Source organism: Adiantum capillus-veneris, chromosome 7 (assembly GCF_014529385.1).
Source record: "Adiantum capillus-veneris isolate H3 chromosome 7, ASM1452938v2, whole genome shotgun sequence".
Taxonomy (NCBI): Eukaryota; Viridiplantae; Streptophyta; class Polypodiopsida; order Polypodiales; family Pteridaceae; genus Adiantum; species Adiantum capillus-veneris.
The window spans coordinates 111,678,161-111,705,909 of NC_140937.1; the positions used below are offsets into that span (position 1 = coordinate 111,678,161).

At 41.2% G+C, this 27,749-nt stretch overlaps 2 protein-coding genes and 1 pseudogene across 2 annotated transcripts; 2 read left to right on the plus strand and 1 right to left on the minus strand.

Moving 5' to 3' along the window:
• Window positions 1-6,340: 6,340 nt before the first annotated feature.
• LOC147454429 (pentatricopeptide repeat-containing protein At3g09040, mitochondrial-like) lies at window positions 6,341-22,565 on the plus strand. The gene is made up of 6 exons (XM_086517043.1): window positions 6,341-6,382; window positions 7,952-8,107; window positions 9,416-9,522; window positions 10,132-10,222; window positions 22,271-22,355; window positions 22,453-22,565. Exons 1-6 carry the CDS (start codon window positions 6,341-6,343, stop codon window positions 22,563-22,565), a joined length of 594 nt encoding a protein of 197 aa, XP_086373169.1.
• On the minus strand, window positions 20,990-21,605 carry LOC147454430 (uncharacterized; annotated as a pseudogene).
• A 2,017-nt stretch (window positions 22,566-24,582) lies between the features above and the next one.
• Window positions 24,583-27,485, plus strand: LOC147454431 (SGNH hydrolase-type esterase superfamily protein). Its single transcript, XM_086517334.1, has 6 exons — window positions 24,583-24,746; window positions 24,884-24,961; window positions 25,223-25,363; window positions 25,895-25,971; window positions 26,065-26,229; window positions 27,230-27,485. The coding sequence occupies exons 1-6, from the start codon at window positions 24,645-24,647 to the stop codon at window positions 27,384-27,386; spliced, it is 720 nt and encodes a 239-aa protein (XP_086373460.1). The 5' UTR covers window positions 24,583-24,644; the 3' UTR covers window positions 27,387-27,485.
• Window positions 27,486-27,749: the final 264 nt, after the last annotated feature.

The window sequence follows — 27,749 nt, forward strand, 5'->3', positions numbered from 1 at the left end:
AATTTTCATTCTCCCATTGTTTTTTCTCATTTTTTGATATTATTCCATATATATTTCCTTCAACAGTTGTGGAATGGCAGCCTGTGGAGAGTCTGAGTGGGACGTTCAAAGCAATGCATAAAGAGACTGCAGATGCTATGTATGCTGACAAGGCACCTTCTTTTTACAAAACAATAGATTTGTTTGTCTATTTTGCAGATTACAAGGTTCCATCACGAGAAGATGCATATGGAAAACTACGTCAGTTACCCGTTCCCACCATAAGTTCACTTGACTGGGAAGCTCCTGATGAATGTACTATATCAATCTTCAAATCCAAGATCAAAGAAGACATCCTTAAAGCTATGTCTCCGGGCAGGATATCAAGAAGGATTAAAGTTCAATGGGTCTTGCCTATACATGTCTTTGTGGCATGTTTCAAAACAATGGACTTGCGAGGACAAAGACGATGTGGCTTAATAGAAGACATTCTATGACTGAACTGGATGATGTACTTGGAGACGGATGGAGAACCAAATAAACTTTCAATATTGGCGATAATATTAGTTGTAGAGTAAGCCCAAATTCTATGTCTATCTCATATCAACTATGTCGTCAATCATTAGTTCTGGGCTACAATTATAGGATATGGAGAAGCAAATTAGGTAGTTGGGTTTCTCTCAACTCTGAGGAAAATTGTCCAGAGTTTGAACTAAAGGTCACAGTCCATCCACACACCGAGTGTAGAAGCGTTATAGTAACAACAAATTGGAGACTACACGTTGTTAGAGAATCTCTTGAGTTTCTTGATGAAACATCTCCTGAGTATAGATTCAAAGTGGATGGAATTGTGGTGAGCACAAGGATGAAGAATTCAACCTCTTGCATCACTTGCCTTCCCCCAAAATGAGTTGTATTTGAGACACTCACAAGGACTTGAAAAAACAAGTTAATATTGTAATCATTGCATTTTTCAAATATATTTGTCTTTTCTACCTTATTGTGATTGTTATTTATGTTGTTTTAAACTTACGTAACACCATGATACACATTTAAGAATCGAATAGTTGGTATTAAGTTTTTGAAGTACAAAATTATGAATCACCAAAGGGTAAATGTTCATATGGACAAAATGAACAAAAGTGTACATAACTTTTGTTGAGTAATCAATCATGAAAATCCACTTCTCTTTTTACCTGAGAGGATTCTGCATCCTCAAAGATCCTTTTTCTTTTTTTTTTCAGGAGAGGGTGAAAGTTCAGGAGTGGGTGGTGGTGACTTGGGCTCCTCAGGGCTTGGCACGGGGGACTTGGCAGGGGTTGGTGCTTTGGGCTCCTGAGGAGTGGTTAGCTTGGGTGACTTGGCAACCTTCTTTGGCAACATGAATGGTAGCTTGAAAGGTGAGCTAGGTGCCTCTCCCTTACTGTTCTTAGCTGTATGAAGATTTTGAACCTTGACTTTCAATGGTGAGGGGAATGGATGGCCCTTTGTATTTGCTTTTCTTTTCGCAGGGCTCTTCTTCTTGGTGGGACTCTTCCCCTTGGCAGGATTCTTCTTGGCATGGCTCTTCTTTGTAGGACTCTTCTTCTTGTGATCCTTTTTCTTTGAAGGGCTTTTCTTTGTATGGATCTTCTTTGCAGGACTCTTCTTCTTGTGATCCCTTTTCTTTGCATCAAACCCTTGGTGGATCTACCTTTCTTTGGTGGCAAAGGAGACTCTTTTTCATTTGTAGTTGGTTCCATAGGAGATTCTGGTTCATTTGGGTTTATTGATCTTTCCAAAACCATAGAAACAGCCTTCTCTCTCACCCACATGACCCAAGACTCTGGATAGTCATGCAACTGCAACAAAAAGAAAAATAAAATTAAAGGACATGAGTACATGCATACATAGTTAAGAAGTCAAAATAAATCAATGGTAGATGAGATACACACTTATAGTGAGTGTAGTCATACTGCACCTTGACTCAAGATATCTCCATGTATTGGCAAGCACTCCATCCACAAGATGTTGAGTCTGTTTGAAAAGGCACTTTTTGATTGTAGTACTTGAAACCTTCTTGGTCTAGCTTCTTTGCTTTGAACTTTTCTCCAACCAAACCATGAATGAAGGTCGTGAAGAGATTTTAGAGGACAATCCAAGTGAGAAGCTCTTGGTTGCTTTATGGACTGCTAAGGAGCAAAATGCTTTTGACAAGCTCAAAGAGAAGCTTACCTCCCAACCAGTCCTCATGCTTTCGGATCTCTCAAAGCCATTTGAGGTCCAATGGGATGCTTGTGGTGATTCCCTTGGAGCAGTCTTGCTTCAGGAAGGACATGCCATATCATATTAGAGCCAAAGGCTCAATATAGATGAACATATCTTAGGCATTTATGAGAAAGAGATTTTAGTTATTCTACATGCCCTAGACACATGGAAACATTATTTATTGGGGACTTCATTTATTCTACGAACCGACCACCAAAGTCTCAAGTACTTTATGATGCAAACCAAGATTTCCGACAAATAAATGACGTGGATAAATTTTCTTTCGCAATTTAATTTCCATATTGCTCACATTGCTGGTAATCACAATCAAGTGGCTGATGCACTTTCACGACGACCAAAATTTAATGCGGTGTGTATAGCTACTCACAATGATCTATCTTCTATGATAGATGAGTATGCTATTGACTATGACTATCAAGACATAATGTCAGCCCTTGCTTTGGGGAAGAAAGGGGAACCATTCACCTTGCAGGATGGGTTATCTTCTTCATGGCAATCCGCTATGTGTTACCCACTCCCTTCGTGGAGAAAGTCATGTATGAATCCCATGCTCCTCCTTATGCGGGGCATAGAAGCATTCAACCTACTCTTCGAGGAGTAGAAACGTACTTCTATTGGCCTACCATGAAAGTGGACATACAAGAGTATGTTTCAAAATGTGTGGTATGCCAAAAGACCAAGTATGATAGAGGGAAGCAATATGGATTACTCCAGCCATTGCCTATCCCAAATTCACCATGGGAGAGTATATCCATGGATTTTATCTTTGGATTACCCAAGTCTATCCATGGAAATACGGGAATATGGACAATAGTCGGCAGGTTTAGCAACAAGCACACTTTATTCCTATCAAAAATACTATTAATGCACACCAAATTGCAACTCTCTTCATATCACAGATTTTCAAACACCATGGATTACCAACATCCATCGTGTCAGATTGAGATCCTAGAATGACCAGTAATTTTTGGAAAGGTCTCTTTGAAAATCTAGGGACAAGCTTGAATTTCTCTTCGGCCTATCACCCACAAACGGATGGCCAAAGTGAGATAGCAAATCTTATGATACTCGATCTACTAAAGACTTATGTTACCAAAATAGATCAAAGCTCACAATGGGAAAAGTACTTACCTCTTGTAGAGTATGCCTACAATAATTCTGTACATACTTCTACGGGAAAAGCACCTTTTGAAATCACTGAGGGGAGACCTAAAAGTCCCTTGATACTAAAAGTACATGGGAAGATCTTCACTGCTGATGAGTATAGCTGTGACCTACAAGAAAAGATTAAGGAGGCTATATCCATCTCTTAACAAAGGCAAAAAGTTGCTGCTAACAAGCACATAAGGGCCTTAACATTCAAAGAAAATGATTGGGTCTTACTTAAGTTTCCTAAGGCTCAATTGAGGCAAACGACGAGCAAAAATCCTACGGGCCATCAAAAGTATTATGCTAAGCTAGCAAAAAGACACTATGGTCGTTTCCAAATATTGAAGCCCATCAATGAGACGGCTTATCAACTCAAGTTGCCCAACCATTGGCTCATACAAAATACTTTTCATGCGAGCCTACTTAAGCCCTACAAAGGAGAGCCACCAAGTGAACCAATTAACCCTAAAATTGAAGACCAAGAAGAGGTGCTACAACCCGAAGCTATCCTTCGGCATGAAGACAAGACATGGTAAGATTATCCAACGGTATCTTATTAAATTCAAAAATTATCCTTTTGAAGATGCTAGATGGATACAAGGAATACAACTTAAGAATAGTATGAACCTTTTCAATGCTTACAATGCTACATATTAGAGTAAGCAAATGTACAAATTTCTTTTCAATGAACAATGTTTTTGTCTTATAAGACTAGTTCTCTTTTTGTTGTGAACAACTTTAAATGGTATGCATGCTTAGAATCATGTTTGTGATGACGATGTCTCTCAAAAACTAAGTACAATTTGTCACTCTACTTTGGGAGAATGAAATGGACTAAGGAGTAGAGAGCTTGCAGCAGCTACGTCTCCCAAGCACCAAATGGATTAGTCATCCATCTTGGAACAATGTCGTAGGGTAAAAAGGAATCTTCAGCTAAGCAAGATTGACTAATGACTAAGGATTTATCTCTTCTACCTCATGGTCGAGGATGACTATGATTTCAAGAGAGAGGTAATGAAATCTAATATCTACCAACCCAAATGCTTTTCTCATATTAAACTGATCATTTAATGTGGAGCCTGAGGTGCTTGTGGGAAAACTACCCAGGCTTGAGGTGCTTTGTCATGCTTGCTGACTAAGGTGCTTGGGGGTAAGGGGTGCAAAAATCAACAACTATCCCTACAAGGAGGGGGCGAGCCCTACAAGAGGGAGGATGAGAGAGAAGACACACACCCTCACACAAGGCAGGCTTGGTACATAAAGAAAAAGGGACACTTGTCAAGTTACTCTTCATGTTTCCTTCATGGTGTGCCTAAAGCCTATTGGTTGGCCTACGAAGGGATCCAATGATAAATTAGTTAATTTAATTAATTGTTTTGGCATTTATCATGTGTTGTCTCTCAAAGGGGAAAGGGGTACACTTGTGCCAAGGCTATTGATATGCCTCTTGCTTGTGATTGACTAGGGCTCGAGGGGTCCAATGAGCTTCAAGCATGAGCTACGAGGGGGGGGGGGGGGGGGGGGGGGGGGGGGTCGACCAAAGCATGCAAGGGGGTTGCTTGAGGGGTATAATCTCCCTCTCTCTCTCTCTCTCTCTCTCTCTCTCTCTCTCTCTCTCTCTCTCTCTCTCTCTCTCATTGTGTATTGTGCAAAGTGAAAGAGCTGCCTCTCCTTCTCGAAGCAAGTAGAGAGGTTGAGAGCCTACACCAACACTCTTGGCTATGGAATGCAAATCCAACCAAGAGCCATGCTTCAATGCTTAAGCTTGCCATCTTCTCCATCTTTATTACTATGTTATTATGTATGCTAGCAAGAAGAGTGATTATAAGTGAGGAATTGATTCTTTCTCCTATGAAATGTTTCTTCTTCCTCTTCCCTTCCCTCATTCCCTGCTAGCTCTCTCCACCTTCGAAGGTGTTTGAGGTCTTGGGACTGAGGCTTGGGATAGTTAATGCTTTCCACAAAGTTTATGTTATCCTCTTGATGCATGAAGCTTTCCATCTTCATTGCACCACCTAGGTCACAAGGAACACAAAGATTGTATTGCACAAAGTCTCTCTTGATGGGAGAAACTATAATACAAATGCCTATTGGAGGGGGGACAGGCTCCACATATATCCGGTCCTCAACTATCATGTTCTCTAAATTCTCTCTCTTGTAAAAGTATTGTTCATCCCATGTTAACTAAATGCTATGTTTATGTTGTTACCATCAATTAAGTTCGCCCACTATGCTCATAAAGTAATTTCACAAAATTACTTTCTCTAATTTCCTCTACTCTCAAAGTTAATAGGCCATTTCACAGAGCGCCTCCAAGTTTAACAAGGAGCCCCATAGCCCTGCGCTTTCATTGTGTCTTTTTGAATCGCATAGAAAGGTGAGTAAAGTGGTCGACGTGCCGTCTAAGATTTCGAGTGGAAAGCCGAAGGCGCATGTAATTTTCTACAACCCATTCGATCCTTTATTTATCATTTTCAAGCTTCTAATCTACAAGTTTCTTCCTTAATTCCACTATTTGCACCATGAATTGTTTCTTTGTAGTGAAGGTTGTTGCCCGAAGTTGTTTGGCCTTTTGAGCTAAGCTTGCAACTTGCATCATGTCTAGTTTTGTTTGAATATGATTACGTGTCCAGAGCTCTTGCAAGTATAAAGTGTAAAGTCTGGCAATAGCCTAACAATCCGTGGTAGCCGTCACCCAAAAATCATAAGAGCTGTGTGATGTTGTGAAATGGTGGAGGTGCACCTGTTTGAGGATCAAGGGGGTAAATTGCTCCATCCGTGCAAAGGTCAATGGCTTTTCTCCCTTGCAATAGTAGCATGTCCATCGGAATAGACCCACTATCTTGATTGCTTCACGAAATTGAATACTCCTACTCCAAATAGACACGTAATATGAACTTCGAAAGCTTGTTGGTGATGTCTCACATAGCCTATGTAGCTAGAGATGGAGATGGAGGTGCAGGTGCAACTAGAGATGGAAATGGAGGTAGAGGTGGAGCTGAAGATGGAGAGATACACACAACCTATTTTGAATAGCCTTAGACCTCATCCAAACCTCGTTACAATATGACACCTATTTGACTGCCAATGAGTATGTGGTCACGATCTTGGAAAAGGTCAAATCAAAGTGAATATGTTGAGATTCTTCATGGCAGCTCTCGTTCTCTTAAGCTGCATGGCATATCTCTTTTGCATGCACCACACACCAAATCTGGAAGAGGCGGCGGCATTCTCTCTCTCTCTCTCTCTCTCTCTCTCTCTCTCTCTCTCTCTCTCTCTCTCTCTCTCTCTCTCTCTCTCTCTCTCTCTCTCTCTCTCTCTCTCTCTCTCTCTCTCTCTCTCTCTCTCTCTCTCTCTCTCTCTCTCTCTCTCTCTCTCTCAACGAGGCGTGCTACTGAGACCCTCTCGTGTTTGAACTGCAAGGGGTCCTAGTGATGGAGGCGACTGTGGCCAGGTTTGATAGCTAAGGGTAGAGTGACGATTTGATGATGGAATCTTTGAAGAACTGATTACTTCGTTAGCGTAGAAGGCAAAATCGCAATGCTGCCCTCTTGTTAACCTACGTGGTTGCTCTCCTCGCTATTTTTCGTTTGTTAGCATACATGCATATTCAAAACTCTGGCTTCTCGTAATTCCATGTGTCGGACTTTCAAAGAACAAGTTCACTTGTTATGCTGTTTATATATGGCTCGTATGCTTTTCGATAGCGCTATGCCATCATCCTCTGGCTCTATTTGCTTGCACAACTACCTCCACCCTGTGTAGCCTCCTGAGCCTGCGTCACCTTTCCTCATCATGATGGCGAGCTGCATGAAAAAGACAACAAGAAAGCGCACATACAACTGCTTAATATTCACGGCACACGTGTGATGGTCCTCGTGTTGCTAAACAACTCATTGAATCTAACTAGCTGTCTGTTGCAGAGTGCAACTCTTGAATTGAGGCACCTCTCGACGAGCTCTCGACCCAGCAGCCAGTAGGGCAAGAACAACTCAGAGAGAATTCATGATGAGAAGGCAAGTCTCTAGATTCATCTTGCACCTTGATGACATGTATGAGAGTATGTATGCTAGATATGTATGTCGAATGTGGTGCTCTCACCAAAGCACGTAAGTTCTTGATGGGCATCCTTTTTCGGATGTCTCTTGTAGTGCTTTGATTGCAGGATATACTCAACATGGCTGTGGCAAGGAAGCTTTGGGTTCTTTTCACTAGATTTGAAGCAAAGACCTACAAGCACTGTGAAAGCCTCCCCTTGGGTGAGATAATTCATGATAAGAGTGCTATAGTCAAGGGTTGTTCAAAAAGTTCAAGATGCCATGCCTGGCACTGTCTTGGTCGATATGTATGCCAACTGTGGTGTGCTTGAGAAAGCACAAAAAATGCTTGAGGAGCTTCCTGTCCGAAATGTCATCTCTTGGAATACACTGATCGCGAGATGTGCGCAACAAGAGTAGGGACAGAAAGCTATAGATTTTTTCCAATGGATGCAAAGCAAGCTCTCTCTGTTTCCAACGGATGCAAAGCAAGCTCTCTCTCTATATTCTCATTTAAGGATGACTTGGAACAACGTCTCTTGGAATGCACTGGTCGCGGGAAACGCACAACAGGAGCAATGAAAAAATCTCTAGGTTGTTTTCAGTTTTTTATCCAGAGCGTGGATTCTTGGAATGCACTGATTGTAGGATATGCCCCACAAGAGAAAGCTCTAGTCTGTTTTCAACAGATGCGAAGTGAGGGCCTCTCGCCAAATGCAATCACCTAGCATGCGTCTTGAAGGCATCTGGCTCTACGGAAGATGCTGATATGGGCACAAAAAATCACAATTATATTGTTAGTTAGAGACAATTGAGAAAAGATGTCGTGCTTGGCAGTGTCCCGGTCGATATGTATGCCAAATGTCGTGCACTTGAGAAAGCACAAAAAGTGCTTGAGGTGCTTCTTGTCTGAAATCTCGTCTCTTGGAACGTACTGATTGCAACATGTGTCAAACATCAGGGGAGCGAGCAAGGTCTATAATAATTTTTGCTAATGCGATGCGAGCATATCTCTCTACATGAAGCGAGCGCATCTCTCTAGATGCAATCACCTAGGATTGCATCTTGAAGGCATGTTGCAATTTGGAAGATGCCGAGATGGACAAAATCCTTGGGTTGTTTTGAACAAATGCAAAGCGAGGTTATCTCTTCGCTCGGTGGGCATTGTCTTGGTTGATATGTATGCCAAATGTGATGCACTTGAGAAAGCACAAAAAGTGCTTGAGCAGGTTCCTGTCCGAATGTCATCTCTTGGAATGCACTGATTGCGGGATGTGCAACAATAGCAAGTGTATTTATCCAAATGCAGCCACCCATCCTTTTGTCTCGAAGGCTATGCTTACATCTAGAAGGCATGTGGCTCTACACAAGTGCTTGAGGAGCTTCCTGTCTGGAGTGTAGACTCTTGGAATGCATTCATTGCAGGGTTTTCCCCATAGGAGAAAGTTGTAGGCAGTTTCCAACAAATGCGAAGTGAGGTCCTCTCTCCAGACACGATCACTTACACATGCATCTTGAAGGCATGTGGCTCTACGCAAGATGCTAATATGGGCACAAAAATTTAGAAGTATATTGTGAGTCAGAGGCTATTGAATAAGATGCCATGCTTGGCAATGTATCGTTTGATATGTATGCCAAATGTGGTCATGCGCTTGAGAAAGCACAAAAAGTGCTTAAGGAGCTTCTTGTCCAGAATGTTGTCTCTTGGTCTGCATTGATTGCGGGATCTACGCAACAACAGTAGGGCTAGAAATCTCTAGATTGTTTTCAGTGGATGCAAAGCAAGCTCTCTCTATATCCTCATGTAAGGATCACTTAGAACGGCGTCTCTTGGATACAATGGTCGCAGGATACGCACAACAAAAGCTCTAGGCTGTTTTCAGCTTCCTCTTGTGAATGTGGACTCTTGGAATGCACTAATTGTAGCCTGGGTTTTCCACACAGGAGAAAGCTCGAGTCTGTTTTCAGCAGATAGAAGCAAGAGATTCTCTCCAGATGCGATCACCTACACATGCATCTTGAAGGCATGTGGCTCTACACAAGATGTTGATATGGGCTTAATAATTCAAAAGTATATTGTGAGTCAGAGGCTGTTGAAAAACGATGCCATGCTTGGCACTATCTTGGTGGATATGTATGCCATCTTTGTTGTGCTTGAGAAAGCACAAAAAGTGCGTGAGGAGCTTTCTATCTGCAATGTCGTCTCTTGGAATGCATTGATTGCGAGATGTATGCAACAAGAACAGGGCCAAAAAGCCCTAGGATTTTTCCAGGGGATGCAAAGCAAGCTCTCCCTATATCCTCATGCAAGGATCACTTGGAACAACATCCCTTGGAATGCACTAGTCACGAGATACGCACAACAAGAGCTGGACCAAAAACCTCTAGGATGTTTCTAGAGGATGCAAGGCAATTGTATTTCTCCAACTTCAGTCACCTTTACTTTTGTCTGGAAGGCATGTGACTCTATGAAAGTACTTGAGGAGCTTCCTATTTGGAGTGTGGACTCTTGGAATGCAATGATTGCAAGATTTGTCACACAGGGGCACGGCCAAAAAATTCTAGTTTGTTTTAAACAGATGCAAAATCGAGACCTCTCTCGAGATGCAATCACCTACCATGCATCTTGAAGGCATCTGGCTCTACACAAGATGCTGATATGGGAACAAAAAACTCACAATTGTATTGTTAGTCAAAGGCTGTTGAAAAAAGATGTCGTGTTTGGTACTATCTTGGTTGAGATGTATGCCAAATGTGGTGCGCTTGAGAAAGCACAAAAAGTGCTTGAGGAGCTTTGGGTGAAAGCATGTATAGGTGGACCGCTTTTGCCACTATATAGTATATGGTTTTTGGGGTTGAGAAAATGGGTGGTTTAGGCGTTTGAAACAGTGGGATTAAATTCAAAATTTATGGAAAAAAGGGTTAAAATTTGACGTGTACTAAGTGAAATCGTTTAGAGGTTAATGATCACCTCAAGGTACTTTCAAGCACTTAATGCAAATATTCTCTCAAGTCTCGTCCCTCCCACTCTGTCTTGCTTGTTCCTCCCCCCTCTCTTTGTCTCGCCCGTGCCATTCAGGTTTCTGATTCCCTCTTTCCTCCCTTTGCGTTTCTCTGCTAGCCGAAGCAACAAGTAGCAACATCACAACAATAGCAAGCAAATTCAGGAGGAGTACTTTTTGTTGGGCTGGTCATCAACTTCAGTAAAAATCCCCTGCAGACAGCAACAACAGGTATGTGGCATCATGTAGCTTGAAGCATTCTATCTCGAATGTTGGTTGAATTTGAATGTGGCTAGTTTTCCTAGGTAGCATTTCCAGGTAGCATTGATACATGTTTTAACATGCTTCATGCAGATGTAGAAGCGCTGTATGCTTTGTCTCTAAATGTGTGGCAAGATAACCAAAGGGGGCTTGGCCTAGTGGTTAAAGTGAATGGGTGGGTGCGTAAGGACCCAGGTTCAACCCCTGGCGATATGGTCTGCCCTCTGTTGGGGAGGGTATTGCAAAAAAAAAAAGTGTGGCAAGATAATCGTGGATTGTAACTATTAATGATGGATGTGTGAGTATAGAATTTATTTTTGGAATGTATATGCATTGTTCACATCTAATTGATCACCCTTGTGAATGCTTTATAAAAATGCATCATCCAGTTTGAAGCATCATGGAGCTTGAAGCATAAATGCAGATTTTATCAACTGTGTGTGCATGCTTATACGAATGCATCATCCAGGTTCAAGCATGAATGCATTTAACTATTGATGTTGTATCTATGTGGCATTTGTGATTTTTTCAAGATGAAGAACCTGGCTACAAAAGGACCTTCACACTCTGACAAGGGTACACCTAGGAAGGGAAAGAGCTCTACGCAGGAGTCGCCTATCAAAACAGGTTAGATGCATCATGCATGCATTTCTAAAATGGGTTTTATTTCTTGTAAAATTTTTGAATTTTTTGCACATGCATGCTACAAAAAGAACTTCCGAGTCCCCCAAGGGTACACCTAAGAAGAAAAATGTTCAGCAGGTTAGATGCAGGTATTTCTCCCATGGATTCAATTAAAGTGTTGCTTTATTAGGAAAAAGTAGTGTGCACACCACTAGTAAATATCAAGTGGGTGAACCCCACTTTTTATGGGTACAGCACCACTGATAGGCTGTGTTGAAGTGGTGCACCTGAGCACCCTTTAAATTTGGGCAGAAACCATGGTTGCATCACTACATAGTTATGTTGATATGGTGCACCATCTCTTAAAAGTGATACTGGACCACTTTAAAGTGCTGGGCAGCACTAAAAAGAGGTAAGGCTCTATTAAAAACTCGCGATACAATGGGTGCATCACTTTCCAGTGGAAAACCCTAACTATTTTGTGGTGACGCATCACTTTTAAGCAAAGCATCACGATGGTGCACCACTTTTCAGTGGTTCTACACACTTTTAAGGTACCGAATAATGTTCTAGTTAAGAAGCACCACTTTATAGTGGTGAAGATCACTATAAAGTGGTCAACATCACTATAAAGTGGTGCTTCTTAACTAGAACATTATTCGGAACCTTAAAAGTGTGTAGAACCCACTGAAAAGTGGTGCTTCTTAACCTGAACGTTATTTGGTATAAAGTGGTAAACACCAATAAAGTGGTGTTCACCACTTTTTGTGGTTAAAATTACATTTAAGTGGTGTTTATAGTGGTGAATACCACTATAAAGTGGTCAACATCACTATAAAGTGGTGAACACAACTATAAAGTGGTGCTTCTTAACTAGAACGTTATGCGGTACCTTAAAAGTGTGTAGAACCACTGAAAAGTGGTGCTTCTTAACCTGAACGTTATTTGGTATAAAGTGGTAAACACCAATAAAGTGGTGGTCACCACTTTTTGTGGTTCAAATCACATTTAAGTGGTGGTGCGTGATGGTCAACCACTTTCACTGTTGTAGAACCACTTTTTAGTGATGCTTTACAAAAGTGCAATAATCTTTAGTTCTGCATCTTTGCTAAAAGTGGTTGTTAAGTGCTTTTAAGTGATGAATCTTTACAAGGAGATACCACATTCTATTGGTGTAGCACCACTTTTTAGGAGTGTAGCACCAGTTTTAAGTTGTGTACAACAATTCACATCGGTGTAGCACAACTGAACAATGGTTCAACCCACTTTTATGTGCTGGAGCACCACTTTAAAATGGTGAAGAAACACTAAAAGGTGATGTATCACCAGCAAATAGTGGTGTAGCAGGACTTTTTAGTGTTACCTAACCAGTTTTAAGTGGTTGAGAACCATTTAGTGGTACACCACCACTTAAAAATTTTCCAGTACCACTGAGAATGGTGCAGAAATCATTTCAACCACTTCTTATTGTTGATAAAACAAGTTTAATTATGGATCATTACATACTAACATGCATTCATATATGTTTTTACAGGGAGGTGGAAAGTACCACGAGTGGCCTTACCCACTTAAACAAAATTTTGCTTCACCAAGGAAGATTTTCATACCGAATATGGGCTATGCTTGGTTGGCCAGGATCCAAAGCTCCTATGTGATGATGATTTCTCAGATGAGGAGTGGCTTAGCGTATGGCTTTACAAGCGCCACCAAAAGGAGAAGATGCATTTAAAGGGGCTGAGGCCTGAAATGTATGAAGAATGTCTCCTGCTATACCACAAAGTATATCTGGGAGCTCCCCCAAACAATGAGGTAGGCGTGCATTTTGCACATGGATTTACGTGGCAGAAGTGCAAGGGCGCTGGAGATTCTGAAGGTTTAGTTGCATGGGCTGTGTATGCTGAAGGTGTTATCAAAATGTTACGCCAATAGAAAACTTTAAATAGGAAATTGGAGAAATGGAGGTCCACAAACGGTCCATGTCTTGGAAGCGAGTGAAAATTTAATGCAGAAAATATGCCTAATTACACTGACAGTACTGGCACAGGCTTTGACTGGCAGACATACTCAGGTGGACCTCAATTTTCAGGGCAGGCTAAGGAGGAATTTCTAAAGAAGCGGGCCTTTGGCCCGATGGGAACATTTGGAATGTCAAATGTTTCCTCGACTACATTTTCTGCGCCAACGGCTGATGTAGCAGCTATTTCTAACATGAAGGCTAATGCTGCTGAAAAGTTAAAAGAGAAGCAGCAATGTCTCGAAGCAATAAAAATTGCTTCAGATCAATCAAAGACAAAGAGAGATGAGCAGGTTGGTTTGATGCGAGGCGCCGCCAAGATTGTAGAGAGACTGAACAAGGATATGTTTGGCTGGGCTTGTACCAAACGAGGAAGGAATGGCAAAGCTTGAGACCTTGATTCAAATAAGAAAGGAGGATCTCAAAGACATGGGACTTGATATTGAAGTGCACAATCTCGATAACCTAGGTGAAGAGGCAGCACAGTTACAGGTATGTGAGCTTGATTGATTCACCTAGTAGTAGTTGATATTACTTAAAAGTGGTTAAACTCTAATTAGAAAAAATGGTTAGAGACCATTTTATATGGTAAAAGACCACTTAAATGTGTTTATATAACACTATTAAGTGGTACCACATAAAGTGATGAAGACTCTTGAAAGTAATGCACAAATACTTATACTGTTTTATAAAGTACGCAGTGCTATTTTTTTCCAGGGTCAGCATGACACTTTGTTATGGGAAGTAGAAATGGTGACAGGGTATCTTCGATTTGTGGAAACGATTATTAATTTGTTCAAGTCAAGAATGCCTATCCTTCCTGTCAAGCCGCCTGTTCATTTGGGATCGGACAATAGCTGTGTGCAGTTAGGTGATTGTGTTGCTTGTGGGATGTCTATCATGCAGACTGTTGTTACCGGTGTCTACATGCTCCGGTGTCAACATCCGTATCACTCACTTTGTTTTGTAACTGCCTGTAAGTCTGCCGGCCAGTGTCTATTTCATGGATGTGAGGAACCTTTAAAAGATGATTTGAATATGCTGGCACCTGGAGAGGCAAACATTGATGAGCATGTTGGTACATGTAATTGATGTTTTTATACCTTATGATATGAAGCTAATTGTAGATTCATTTGTCAACCATTTTGTTTCTTTTCTCCATGTAATTGCAGAGAAAGATCGAATGGAAGGAATCTTTGGATCTCCTGTTGATGGAATTGGTAATATTCTGTGGAACATACTTCTCTTTGAATGTTCTCATAACTTAATATTGAGTATTATTACATTGTCTTTTATGTAGCACACTCCCAAGCTGGGTCATCACACAAGACCAATATTGATAGCATGTGTGGTGGGTGCGGGGATAAGAATGCATCCCAGAAACAAGCAGGTGAAGACACTCCGGACCAACAAAAGGCAAAAAAAAGGGCTGAAAAAAGAGCAGATGTAGTGGGAGCTCAAGGTGACACATCCAAGGAGTCAGTCGAGGTGCCTCTGAAGCCAGAACCTGCAATGAACAAGGACGTAGAGGACGTTGAAAAATCATCTGAGAAGCCAATTGAAAAGGATACAACAGTGAACTTGTCTGATGAGGACGCGGATCTTCTTATTTCAGATGTTTGTGCAGAGATTTTGGGGCGTAGGAAAAAGAGGAGCAACACTGAAGAGCGTGCCACACCAAAGAAAAAAGCTAAGGTTGCATCCAAGCCTCCAGAGCCTACTCCAGGAGGTAAAAAATCCAAGGAGCCTTCATCTACTCGGAAAAAGACTAACCTCCAAGCACCCAACCTTAAACCTCCCAAACCAAAGTCCCGCAAGAAACTTCTGTAGCCCCTATTAACCTTTTGTGCTTTGTAGCCTCTTTGTAATTTTGTCTTTGTAATGAAACGACGGCTTTATTTTAAGTTCACTAGTTGTTGATTGCTCATTGATTGTCTATTTATTGTACTCATATTGTTCATTGACTGTCTATTTATTGTACTCGTATTGTTCTTTCCGACATCATCATGAGCATCTTCAAGTAGAGGTTATTTTTTCTCCAGTATCTCCTGCCAAGTGGACTGTTGTTGCCATAGAAGTTCAGGAAATTAATGAAATGGAAATCAATCGCCTGGAAGGTATACTTTTCAAGTGTATTTTGAAAAGGTTAATATGTCAGTCTGATTGAGGTTTTTAAGGCATGGTACTTGTCTATGTGGCAGAACTTAGCTGGATTGGAGATGTTCAAGAGCCAGATGAGAAGGTTGAAGACATAGCAGCAGAGCAGGATGCAGAGCAGGATGCAGTTGTAACACCAGATAGAGGAAGACCAGGAACCAGCAGTTTGCCCCGAAATTGAGGAGATTTCGCCAAACTGCCCTGGATGGGGATATCTTGTTTCGAATTTCTGCAAGATCAAAAAGCTCATCATCCTTGATCTCAATGGACTATTCGTGAAACGAGATGTAAGCAAACGTGATCCAAAGACTTGACAACTTAAACACCCTCCACGTCCCACTTCCGACAGAGTTAAACTAAAAAGAGTGGACGAGAAGTTGTGGATCTACTATCGTAGAGATGTTGAGCAATTTGTTTGGGATTTGAGGCAAATAGCAGATGCAATGATTTGGAGCACTTGTACTGCTGCTAACATTGAGCTAATCCTCAGTACATGTTCGCCAGACATATGGGAACATAGGACTTATTACTTTAGGGATCTCTCTCAAACTGGCAATGTGAGAAGTGGTCGTATTTTGAAGATATTGCTGGAGCTCCAAGAGACTGTTGCCATGGCTGTGCAGATGGGCACTAACCCCCAATTCCCTGGAGTATACAAAGGCAAACCCATCAGCAATCCCAAAGATGAACTTTTGAGTCTAGTCTTTGAGCACTTTGTTATAAATGGAGATGAATGAGATTGTACATCTGTAATTTAAGAAACGTTATATATTGTACATTCTTGGTGGATATGTAGATGTTTCTGGATAATTGTTGTAATATACTTTTTGTAATATACAGAAGTTCTGGCACTTTACACATCTCTGCACTATACATGTCTCTACACTTCTGAATGTCTCAGAACCACTTTTTAGTGGTGCTAAACCCCTAAAACGTGGTTAAATTTTTATTGTGTTATTGCAACAGCTTTTCTGGAACTGCAACACCATTTAATGGTGATGTTCAGGGGGAGTGGTGAAGCATTCTTAACCACTTTTTAGTGGTGCTAAACCACTTTAGCACCACTAAAAAGTGGTAAATTTTTATTGCGTTTTTTTGGAACTGCAACACTTTTTAGTGGTGATGTTTGGGGGGGGGGGGGGGGAGGGGGGGAGTGGTGAAGCATTCTCAAAAACCAACATGTCAATTCCATCGTACGTTTACACCAATTCCATCTTGTTCAATCTTTCACTAGATAATATAAAATCAGATTTGATTTACAATTCAAAGGGCATGCTATTGTATATTGCCTCATGGTTTTCATTGGAAAGTTCGAACACTTCTCCTATGCCATCGAGCACTACAGGCTCCATAGGGAACTTTATTGCCCTTATCAAGTGGGAATATATGAATAATACTGGCTTGTTATCCCATAGCTCATACAAGTTTGCTTGTAGGGATTTATACCAATGGCCTGTGACCATATAAGTATGCTTCTCTATCTTGTTGCCACATGCATCAATTTGCTCGTTAGTTGTTAGGCCCTTAGCTACTACACACTTCAAAATGTAGAAGTCAACAGCCTCCTCATTATTCTTTTCAGAAGTGATAGCAAAATTGTCTCCAGGTGTGAGAGCATCGCTTAAGGAGTCATAATGACCTGCATAAGTGGCACCATGGAACTCCTCATCGTCTGAGTCTCCGTATGACTGGGAATCATTAGCAAGTGGCTCCAAAGTGTGATATTGCCACATCTCCACATGTGATCTGTTCATACACCTTCTCCAATGGCCAAGCCTGCAAGGAAAACAAAAGCATGACAACCGTTTTGATCGCAATGCCCAAGTGTTGTTCTCAAAATACCCATTCACACAGTGCATTGCTCTTGAGCCCTTCAATGGTTTGCAGTCCCATTGATGGGATCGTTGAACATCGCCTAGCTTGACCTCCTAGAACACCCTACTGACCTCCCTCTTTTGCTTGTCATACATAGTAGTTGCTCCAGTACTGAGATGCATTCTCAAAAAAGAGACAACTTCAACTGCACAAGTCAACCGCACGCTATTTTGCTTCAATTGCTCATGAGTTAGAGCCCTTTTAATGACAGCCCCAACCCCATCATGTTCCCCCTTTCCATGTCCTGAGCAAAAAAAATTCCAATTCATTTCCATGCCAGTAAGGCTCCAATATCTAGCAACAAGGTAAAACGGTCGCTTTGCTTTAAATTGTGAAGCTACACCATCTGACCAAACCCAATGTTTCTTAAAGCTTAGCCCTTGATCTCTCAACCATTGAGCATGTAAGAGAAAAGCATGCTGCACAAATAAGGTGTCATGTTGTTTATCATCTGAGACAAAAAAGTGCATGGTCTTCTTTATTGCACTTGATGCGATGCGGAAATAAGTAATCAGGACAAAGATAGTGACCTGCTTAGTGTACCAATGCATTGACTGGATCTCATTTTGCTCCTTGAAGGAGTAGTTCTTTGCAAAGTCAACGACGGAGACAACCACATCATCTGGAAACAAAGAAATGCAGTCCTTGAACTGTTGTGCTTGCCACCTAAATATAAAATTGTGAGTGACATACTTCTTCAAGTGGTCTTGGTACACTCACAAAAGTTCTCTAGGCAGCATTTTCTTGTGGACAATGTCTTTCACAGTGCTCTTTTTAGCTTCATTGTTTAATCCAGTAGCACCCACTATATTTTCAAAAAACTTCACAAATACTTGCTTACTCTGCTCAACTTCTTCTCTTGGACAGATCTGAATATTACGTACACCGCATGCATTGCATGTTCCCATTAAGCATTGGTAGCTATGGAAACTATGTTCTGCAAGTATAGGGTAGAGTATAGACTCCAACAGTGAAGTGGTACTCATACTTGCATTTTTGTATGCAAGACATCCATGGTTGACAACTTCATCATGATGAAGGCATATAGGGCAGCTGCACATGCAGCAAGAACCATGAAGATCAAAACTTCGAGTCCGCATGTGATTTACTGCCTCTTTAAGGAAAATCATTTGTACATGCACAATACAGCAGCAGGTGTAGCGATCCCTCAATTTTCGGACAAAGAACGGTTTCATAGACTCGAAGCAACGTTGTGAAATCTGAATATCTGCATACTTTGTCTTGAATCTTAAATAAAGCTCCACCTGCAATATACATGTATACAAATGTTAAAAATAAACTTAGCATTCAAGTGATTCTATATCACTAAAAATTGGTGTGCACCACTAAAAACTAGTAGTGATACATTCAGTAGTATTGTTTACCTGTGAAAATAATGCACCACAAATACAAATTAGTGTAGAAACTAGTAACCATACAAAAAGGTAGAATATTAAGAGGTTGTGTGAGGACAACTTAATAGTGGTGAGAAACCGCATTCAACGTAGCTAAAAAGTGGTTTGGCACGACTTAAAAGTGAATTCAAACCACTTGACGGTGATGAACCGCCAAAAAAAAATGGTGTGCACTGTTTGAATATGGTGGGCAACGATTAAAAAGTGGTGATTAAGGACATGAAAGTTCTGGGGAAGTTCAGAACTAGCACTTAAAAAGTAGCTGGGAGGGACAAAATACTAGGCGATAGACCAACATTAGTACTAGATAGTAGTCCAACACAACTTGAAAGTGGAGGAACTCTTGTGAAAAGTGTTTGATGACCACTTGAGAGTGGTGAGCGACTAGTTCAAAGTGTCCAGTCACCAATTAAAATCTAGCACTTAAAAAGTAGCTAGGAGGGACAAAATACTAGGAGACAAACTAGCATCAGAACTAGATAGTGGTCCAACACAACTTGGAAGTGGAGGAGCTCTTGTGAAAAGTGCTTGATGACCACTTGAGAGTGGTGAGCAACTAGCTCAAAGTGGGCAGTCACCACTTGAACGCGGATTCTGGTCACTTGAATGCGGGAACTTGCCGCTTGATTGCAGTGACAAGGTTTTAGCTACCACTTGAAAGTGGTGTCTCACCACTTGGGAGTGGTGCCTCATCACTTGCATGGAGTGATGACTAACGTAGTGACTTAGCACATGAAAGTGGTGTCTCACCATGTACTTGACGACCACTTGAAATTAGTGAGCAACTACTTCAAAGTAGGCAGTCACCACTTGATGCTGATTCTGGTCACTTGAATGCGATGTCTGGCCACTAGAAAGCGGGAGCTTGCCGCTTGATTGCAGTGACAAGGTTTAAGCTACCACTTGAAAGTGGTATCTCACCACTTGATGACCAATTGAGAATGGTGAGAAACTAGTTCAAAGTGGGCAGTCACCACTTGAACGCGGATTCTGGTCATTGGAATGCGGTGTTTGGCCACTTGAAGGTGGTGTCTCACCACTTGCATGGAGTGATGACTAACGTAGTAACTTTGCACATGAAAGTGGTGTCTCACCACTTGATGACCACTTGAAAGTGGTGAGAAACTAGTTCAAAGTGGGCAGTCACCACTTTAACGCATTTTCTGGTCACTTGAATGCAGTGTCTGGCCACTTGAAAGCGGGAACTTTTCACTTGATTGCAGTGACAAGGTTTTAGTTACTACTTGAAAGTGGTGTCACACCACTTGCATGGAGTGATGGACTGACGTAGTGACTTAGCACATGAAAGTGGCTTCTCACCACTTGAATGCAGTGAGACACCACGTGAAAGTGGTTTTTATACGTGTAAGTGTTGTGTGCACCGCTTCATTGTGGTGTCACAGCACTTGTAAGTGTTTACTAACAAAATGTGTTCAAACTCCACTAATATGGTTTTGGTTACCATCATAAGGTGGTGGGCACCATTCGTGCAGCAGCAGCAGTAAAAAGTCTATGGCACTACTATAACTGTTGCACCATGACTAAAAGCTGCTACATCACTTGGAAAAAGTGAGCTGCACCACCAAAAACGTTTGCACCTGTAACACCCCTACGAGTTTGTAAAACACGTCTATTAGCATTGGGTAAACAAGACTTTTTAGTGGGTGAACACCACTTTGTAGGGTTTACGGTGAAGCGTTGGTGCATTTCTAGTAAAAACTGTTTCTTAAACATTAAAACCTTCTGCAAAACATTAAAAACTGGTTCAAACACACTAAAAAGTGGTGTGGAAACACAAGTAGAAGTGCTTCAAAAACATTAGAACTATTTATCAAATTGTAGAAGTGGTTCAGATACAATTAGAAACCAGTATAGTGATGTTTCACCACTTTTTAATGTTGCAGCACCACTAGAAAGTGGTGCAAAACACCAAAACAAGCTGTAGGACTAATAAAAAGAAGTATAGAAACATAATGTTGTGGCAGTAATGAGTTGTAGCACCAATGAAAAGTGGTATAGAAACATAATGTTGTAGCAGGAATATGAGTTGTAGCACCAATAAAAAGTGCTTAAAAAAAATATCAATTACCTGAGGCTCCTCAAGAAGGTGGATTGGATCCTTTACATATGAACATCTAGCTAGTCTCTTACTGCAAACATCTTTCTTGTTGGGGGACACCCTCGTCTCATCCGTCCAAAATTGAAAGACTATGTCTTTAACAGTTTGAGTGATGTGAGTTCTCCGTGCATCATCTCTATGACACGCAGATGCAGGGAACGAACCATCGGATTCACTTGACACTATTAAGTGATGTTTGGCTGAATATAAGTTTCTTTTGTGGATCCCCATAAGCTTGGCAGCTTGCGGTATGCTCATGTCAGTGTTTTGCTCCTTGCTTCCACCATTCACCAACATCAACATTGCTAATTTCTTCACAAAAAACTCGTCTGAAGATCTTGGGACCTTCACATGATTCAAAGTGTTGCGGATGTTTCTCAACATAATTGCTTCCAACTCTTTGGATTTACTCTGTATAGTAAGGAAGCAAGGATGTTGAAGAAGTTCATCAAAGATTTCCTTCCTACCACTTGCATCCATTCCCACGGTTAATGTATCAAAGTGTTGTACCATAGATTGACATATCCTTCGTTTCTTTCTTTCATCCATCTCCCCCGTATTGCTTTCCGTCACAAAGTTGACCGTTGCCTTACGTTGCTTTCGTTTCTGAGCAGCCCAATATTCCCACATTAATTTTCTGCACTGAAGTTGAGCTTCTCTAGTCAATGAGGATGAGCTGATAGACAGTTCTTCACTGTGCTCCATTGTTGCAGTACTTTCAAAGGATTGATCTGCAAGAAATACAATACAAATCATAATTACACGCTATACTTTTAATTAATACATGGCACTTCTTGCACTAATTAGCAAGATACTAACAAAGCACAATAAGTGTTTACATACCTCAAGAATCATCAAGTAGAAGAACCTATAGAGATAGAGTTTGTGTGAGAGAGAGAAAGAGTGCTGAGAGAGAGAGTATGAGCGCGAGCTCAGACACAAGAGGAGCCATGCTTAGAGAGAGAGAGAGAGAGAGAGAGAGAGAGAGAGAGAGAGAGAGAGAGAGAGAGAGAGAGAGGGGGGTTGAGCGATACAGAAAGCTCAGCAAGAGCTCTGTGAGAGAGAGACAGAGAGGAGCTAGATAGAGCTCCAAGAGAGATCTCAGAGACAAAGAAAACTCAAAGCAGAGATCTTCTAGCGGGAAAGAAGAGGCAAACAATAATCCAGCGTTCAGCAGTAAATTACATTTAGTCTCATTAATTGTGGTACGTTAGGAGACTTAATTGACGTACCGTAGGAGAGTGATATTCTTTTTGAGATTTGAAGCACTTTTAAAACACCCACTTTTAAGCGCAAAAAAGCAATGTCCTTGACATTACTTTCCAGGCCACCTATACATGCTTTCACCCCTTTCCTTCTAGAATATCATCTCTTGGAATGCACTAATTGCAAGATGTGCGCAAGAAGAGTTGCACCAGAAAGCTCTAGGCTATTTTCAATGTATGCAAAGCATTGGTTGCGGGATACGCACAATAGGAGCAGGGTCAAAAATCGCTAGGTTGTTTTTAGCTTCCTATCGGGAATGTGGACTCTTGGAATGCACTGATTACAGGATCTGCCATAGGAGAAAGCTCTAGTATGTTTCCAACAGATGCAATCACGTACGCGTGCATCCTGAAGGCATTTGGCTCTACACAAGATGCTGATATGGAGACAAAAAATTGAGCCTTATATTGTTAGTCAGGGGCTATTGATGAAAAAAGATGTCATGCTTGGCAAGCAATGCCTTGGTCGATATGTATGCTAGATGTTGTGCGCTTGATAAAGCACAAAAAGTCCTTAAGGAGACCTTGCCCAGAATGTCGTCTCTTTGAATGCACTGATTACGGGAGTAGGGCCAGAATGATCTAGGCTGTTTTCAATGGATGCAAAGCATTCGAATGCATTGGTCGCATAATACACACTACAAGAGCACTACTAGAACTCTCTCGGTTGTTTTCAACTTCCTATACGGAGTGTGGACTCTTGGAATGCATTGATTGCAAGATTTGCCCCACAAAAGAAAGATCTAGTCTGTTTTCAGCAGATGCAATCACCTATGCATGTATCTTGAAGGCATGTGGCTCTACACAAGATGTTGATATGGACACAAAAATCCACAATTATATTGTCATTCATAGTTTGTTGTAAAAAGATGATCACCTCAAACGCATTCATTTTTGGATATCCCCAACTTCATTGCGCCAGGATAGCTTTGGAAGTGGATACAAATAGAAGGCTTTTCTCCAAATGAATTCACCTACGCTTGCACCTTGAAGGCCAGTGGCCTTATGCAAGCCATTGATGTGGCTGAGAGAATAAATGAGAAGCTACTTGGATCGCACTGTTGGTGAAGGATGTCAATGCTTGATAGTGCTTGGTTGATATGTATATCAAATGTGGTACTATAATGAAAGCATGAAAAGTTCTTGATTGGCATTCTCTCTGGAATGTCATCACCTGCAACGTGTTGGTTGCAAGATATGCCCAATATGCATGTCACAAGAAAGTTCTTGACTGTTTTTATGGAACCTCTTTCTCCATTAAATACATTCACCTATGCTTGCATCTTAAAGGCTTGTGGCCTTATGGAAGACTTTCACATGCGTATCATAATTTACAATGTGATTGCTTGTCAGAGGTTGTTGGGAGTATGATGTCATGCTTAGCGGTGATTTGATCAATATGTATAGCAAATGGAGTGTCCTCACAATAGCACAAAACTTCTTGAAGGTAATCCTTCTTGGGATGTCGTCTCTTGCAGTGGGTAAAGTGAGGGAGATGCCCAACATCATTGATGTTAGAAAGTGCATTGGCAATATACATTTAGTCGTGTGGTGAGTCAGCATTATTACCTTTTGATTTTTGACACTAAAAGAACAATTAATGAATGCACTAAAAATTGCACGCTGCCATGGGAATGGCACGTTCTCTCGTATTATAAAAATAAAAAATAGAACAACAAACAATTAATAACATTGACATCTTGTATGATCACAATCATTGAGCTTGAAAAGACTCTAATTAACCCTCCTTGTGGTTTTTTATGAGGTACCCCTTTGAAGCACTATCCCATTTTTGCAAGGTTCACTCCATGATCAGATTGCAAGATATACAAATAGGATTAAATAAGTATCATGTCGATAAACTCATCACGATCGTAATGTACAAGAGATGTTACTAATTAAGAAACAAGAAAACTTCCTTTGGTGAAAGGTAACAAGCTCTCTCTCTCTCTCTCTCTCTCTCTCCCCCATTTGCTCTCTCTCCATTTTTAGACATATCAAATTGGGACATGAAGATCATTGCATTGTCAAAATAGGATTATGTCAACTTAAGGTAATAAGATTTGTGGAAAACAAAGCACGAGCTCTCTCTCTCTCTCTCTCTCTCACACACACACACACACACACACACACACACACACACACAACTTTTCTCTTCTAGGTTCTTGTTTTCTCTTACCCTCCTCGGATCCGCTTCAATTCAATACAAATACGGCCAACGAAGCCCTCTAGTTTTTGTTAAAGAATGAACGAGTATGTCCGTAGAAAGAGGAGGTTTGGCAGCCGGAGCGGTACGAACGATAGGATGTAAACAACGTAAGAGGTGCTCCATTGGCTGGCGCCCCAAAAGAGGTAGTACGGGCTGGACAGTGTGAACGACTCTTATTATATAGCTATTTGGCGGTATGAAACGATTTTCCCGGGAGAGTATAATTTTTCTCGCGTTGCCCATCTCAAGCAGCTCACGCTCATACAGAAAATGCGGCCTCGCTTCATTCTGCTTGGAGACTCCATAACAGAAGAGTCCTTCTCGCCTGCAGGTGGTTGGGGAGCTGCCCTTACCAGTCGGTATGCGCGCAAGGTCTCTCTCTCTCTCTCTCTCTCTCTCTCTCTCTCTCTCTCTCCCCCAAACCACCACACACACACACACACACACACATTGTCACGCACATATACGGCATTTCATCAACACTAATCCAAGCATCCATGCGTTTGCAGGCCGATGTAGTGCTGCGTGGCTTCAGTGGTTACAATACGCGATGGGCGCTCTTCCTCCTCAGCAGATTATTTCCTGCTGTGAGACATGAAAACAATATCTGTGTTTTGCATTGAAGATGAGAGAGTATCGTTTGTATGTGATGAAAGCTGAGCACATCACGAATGTGTGCAGGATTTACTCACCAAATGCGCATTTTGTGTTTCAGAAGGGCTGTATATTTCCTTTTTGCAATGGCAGCCTTGTTTCCCCTTGCAAGTGTCATGCCAGAAATGGGCGCTCATGCATGTTCTCATAGATCAGATGGCTTTTTCTCATTTGAATGGATGCTTTCTTTGCAGGGCTCGGAAGACACACCTGCATTGGTGACAATCTTTTTTGGGGCCAATGATGCTGCGTTACCAGATGGAAGCCATAAACGGCAGTATGTGCCATTGCCTGAGTACAAGGAAAATCTCCTCAAAATCATATCATCTGTAAAGGTCTGCATGCATGACTCTCTCTTGGATTTGGCCCCTGCTCTTTTCCATGTATTGCATCTTGTTACAAATTCATCGTAACATAATATGCTGCGAGTATGTGGTGTTTACGTATTATTGCAAAGAGTGCACTGTTATTGCTATCACACAATCACACAAAGCATTAAATTTCTCCACAGCGTTAACTTTCGAGCGCTAGTGCATGCGTGGCACTAGATAATGCCCTTAATACTGAAGATCTTGGATTTTTGAAAGTTGTTTGTTAGTGCCACGGAGGAAGAAGCGCTTGAAAAATATCATCGCCTCGAATTTTTCACGTTTCTTATCTTTTTTGGGAGCTAAATCTGATTTTGAGTGTATGGAAATGAAATCTATACAGGAATATGGTTATATCTACCATGTTGTTTGGATTAGTATAATCGTCTTAGGCATGCCAAAAAATGACCATATTTGATTCACTTCAGAGGGATGGACATCTAGTTTAAGCTTTGTTTCATACATCTTTGTCAATCTTAGCTTTTTCTTTTTCTGCAGTCCCTCAGTAAGGATACCCTTATAGTGCTAATCACACCTCCACCTGTTGATGAGGCTACATTGCAAGTAGCAGCTTGGTATAGCCATTGTTAATCTAAACATTATGAAATTTGCATAGTATATTGTTCTCACCACGGCCTTTTATTCACTCAATAATACTAATTTTGCAGGAAGTTTTTTGGGGCAAGACCCGAGGATGCATCCCCTCGAAAGAATGAGATCACAGGGCACTATGCAAAGGCTTGTGTAGAGGTTGCCAGGGAAGCTGAGGTTCCAGTTATTGATCTGTGGACGTGCATGCAAGAGCAACCAGGCTGGCAGACAAGCTACTTGAGGTTTTTTAACAGCATTCTTTTCTCATCTGAACAACAAAAGTGATGCTTATCTGAATTTGCAGCTAGTATATGTACTTTCTTATAAAATGTATATATGTATGTTGTATGTACATGTGTTTTTCCTTCACATGCATGTGCTATACTACTTTGGGCTGGCGTACACAACCGAGAAGGGAAAGTAAACTTTGTTGACCAGCCTTCCAAACGAGCAATTCAATAATTCCGGAGGCATAATGATACAAGATGACCAGTAAGTGGACTGTGGTTTCCGGTTGCACTGAGATGGTGAGCCAACTCTAGGGCGGGCAAAACCTCTAATTATACCCAACACAGAAAATCCGCAAATCTGGGAAACTGTAATTATATAATGTCTGCAAATGTCTGGTGCAGACCCTATATGTGCCTAGAATCCCTACCAGAACGGTGAAAGGATGGCCAACTCACAACCAAGGGTCTAAATGCACGTGAGAAAAGCTATAAGTAGGAGTGAGCACTCGGAAGGTGAAGGTAAAGCTCTAACAACCAACATGTACAGTCCACATTTTGCTTCTCCATCCATCAATGACATACGAAATGATAGAGCTATCAATCTACATATTTGTTTCTTGGTGCTTGAGAATGTTTTATGCTGGACTCTGTGGCTGATAGATACCATTTTTTGGTGAGCACCATAGCTAAAATCATCAGCAGAAATTCTTCATGGGTTCATAGGGTCAAGATAAGCATGGTATGAAGGGTCACCAGAGAGGGGTCACAAAACAGAGTTACTTCTCGAGGTTTTGGGTTGAGCTTACAAGTTTCTTATTTAAGTAGAGCTGAGATGGCACTAGTTAGTATGCCTCAGTATTTGTGAATGCTTGTGCTAATGATTATGTCATCCTGTGTAGATGACTTCTACAGTCTATAATTTTCTCTTTCCTTTAATAATTTCCTTTGGAATTTCCCTAACACAACCTGGGTTCCCATATATTGACTACAGCTGCTCTCATTTGCATGGCAGTGATGGTTTACATTTGACGCCGGAGGGCAATGGAGTTGTTTTCGAAAAGCTCGTGGAGGTTCTCAATAAGAAAGGGCTGTCTTTTGAAGCTATGAAATGGGACTTTCCAGAGCATGGTGATGTGAATGCCGAGAATCCTGCAAAGACATCCTGGTAACATTCAATATTGAGGATACTTAGGGTGACAATTCATTGTCATTACAGATAATTATGACCTTCCCCTTGAATAAATTGAGGTGAAAGTTTTTTTCTTTTATGAGCATTATAGTCTATTTTTATTTGAAACCATGAATCTTGTTATAAGGTTTACAAATATTGGGATGTTGGCTCTGGTTTTTGCTACTTTTGTCCTAGCTAAATGCTACCTGCCCGTCAGGATTTCAAAATGCTCTACGATGAAGATTGGGTCGGTTGCCTTTTGATTTTGGAAGGCATCTTGCAGTAGATTTTGTAAAGAAGTACTAGCCTAAGGCATTTTTAACAAAAATGCAGGATATTGATTGTAACATTATGTCTGGAG

Coding starts and splice junctions, on each gene's coding strand:
- LOC147454429 (XM_086517043.1), top strand. CDS start 6,341: ATGGAGATGGAGGTGCAGGTGCAACTAGAGATGGAAATGGAG. Junction 6,383..7,951: donor AACTAGAGATGGAAATGGAG/GTAGAGGTGGAG, acceptor TTCTCATTTAAG/GATGACTTGGAACAACGTCT. Junction 9,523..10,131: donor AAGTATATTGTGAGTCAGAG/GCTGTTGAAAAA, acceptor TGTTAGTCAAAG/GCTGTTGAAAAAAGATGTCG.
- LOC147454431 (XM_086517334.1), top strand. CDS start 24,645: ATGCGGCCTCGCTTCATTCTGCTTGGAGACTCCATAACAGAAGAGTCC. Junction 24,962..25,222: donor TCAGCAGATTATTTCCTGCT/GTGAGACATGAA, acceptor CTTTCTTTGCAG/GGCTCGGAAGACACACCTGC. Junction 25,972..26,064: donor ACATTGCAAGTAGCAGCTTG/GTATAGCCATTG, acceptor CTAATTTTGCAG/GAAGTTTTTTGGGGCAAGAC.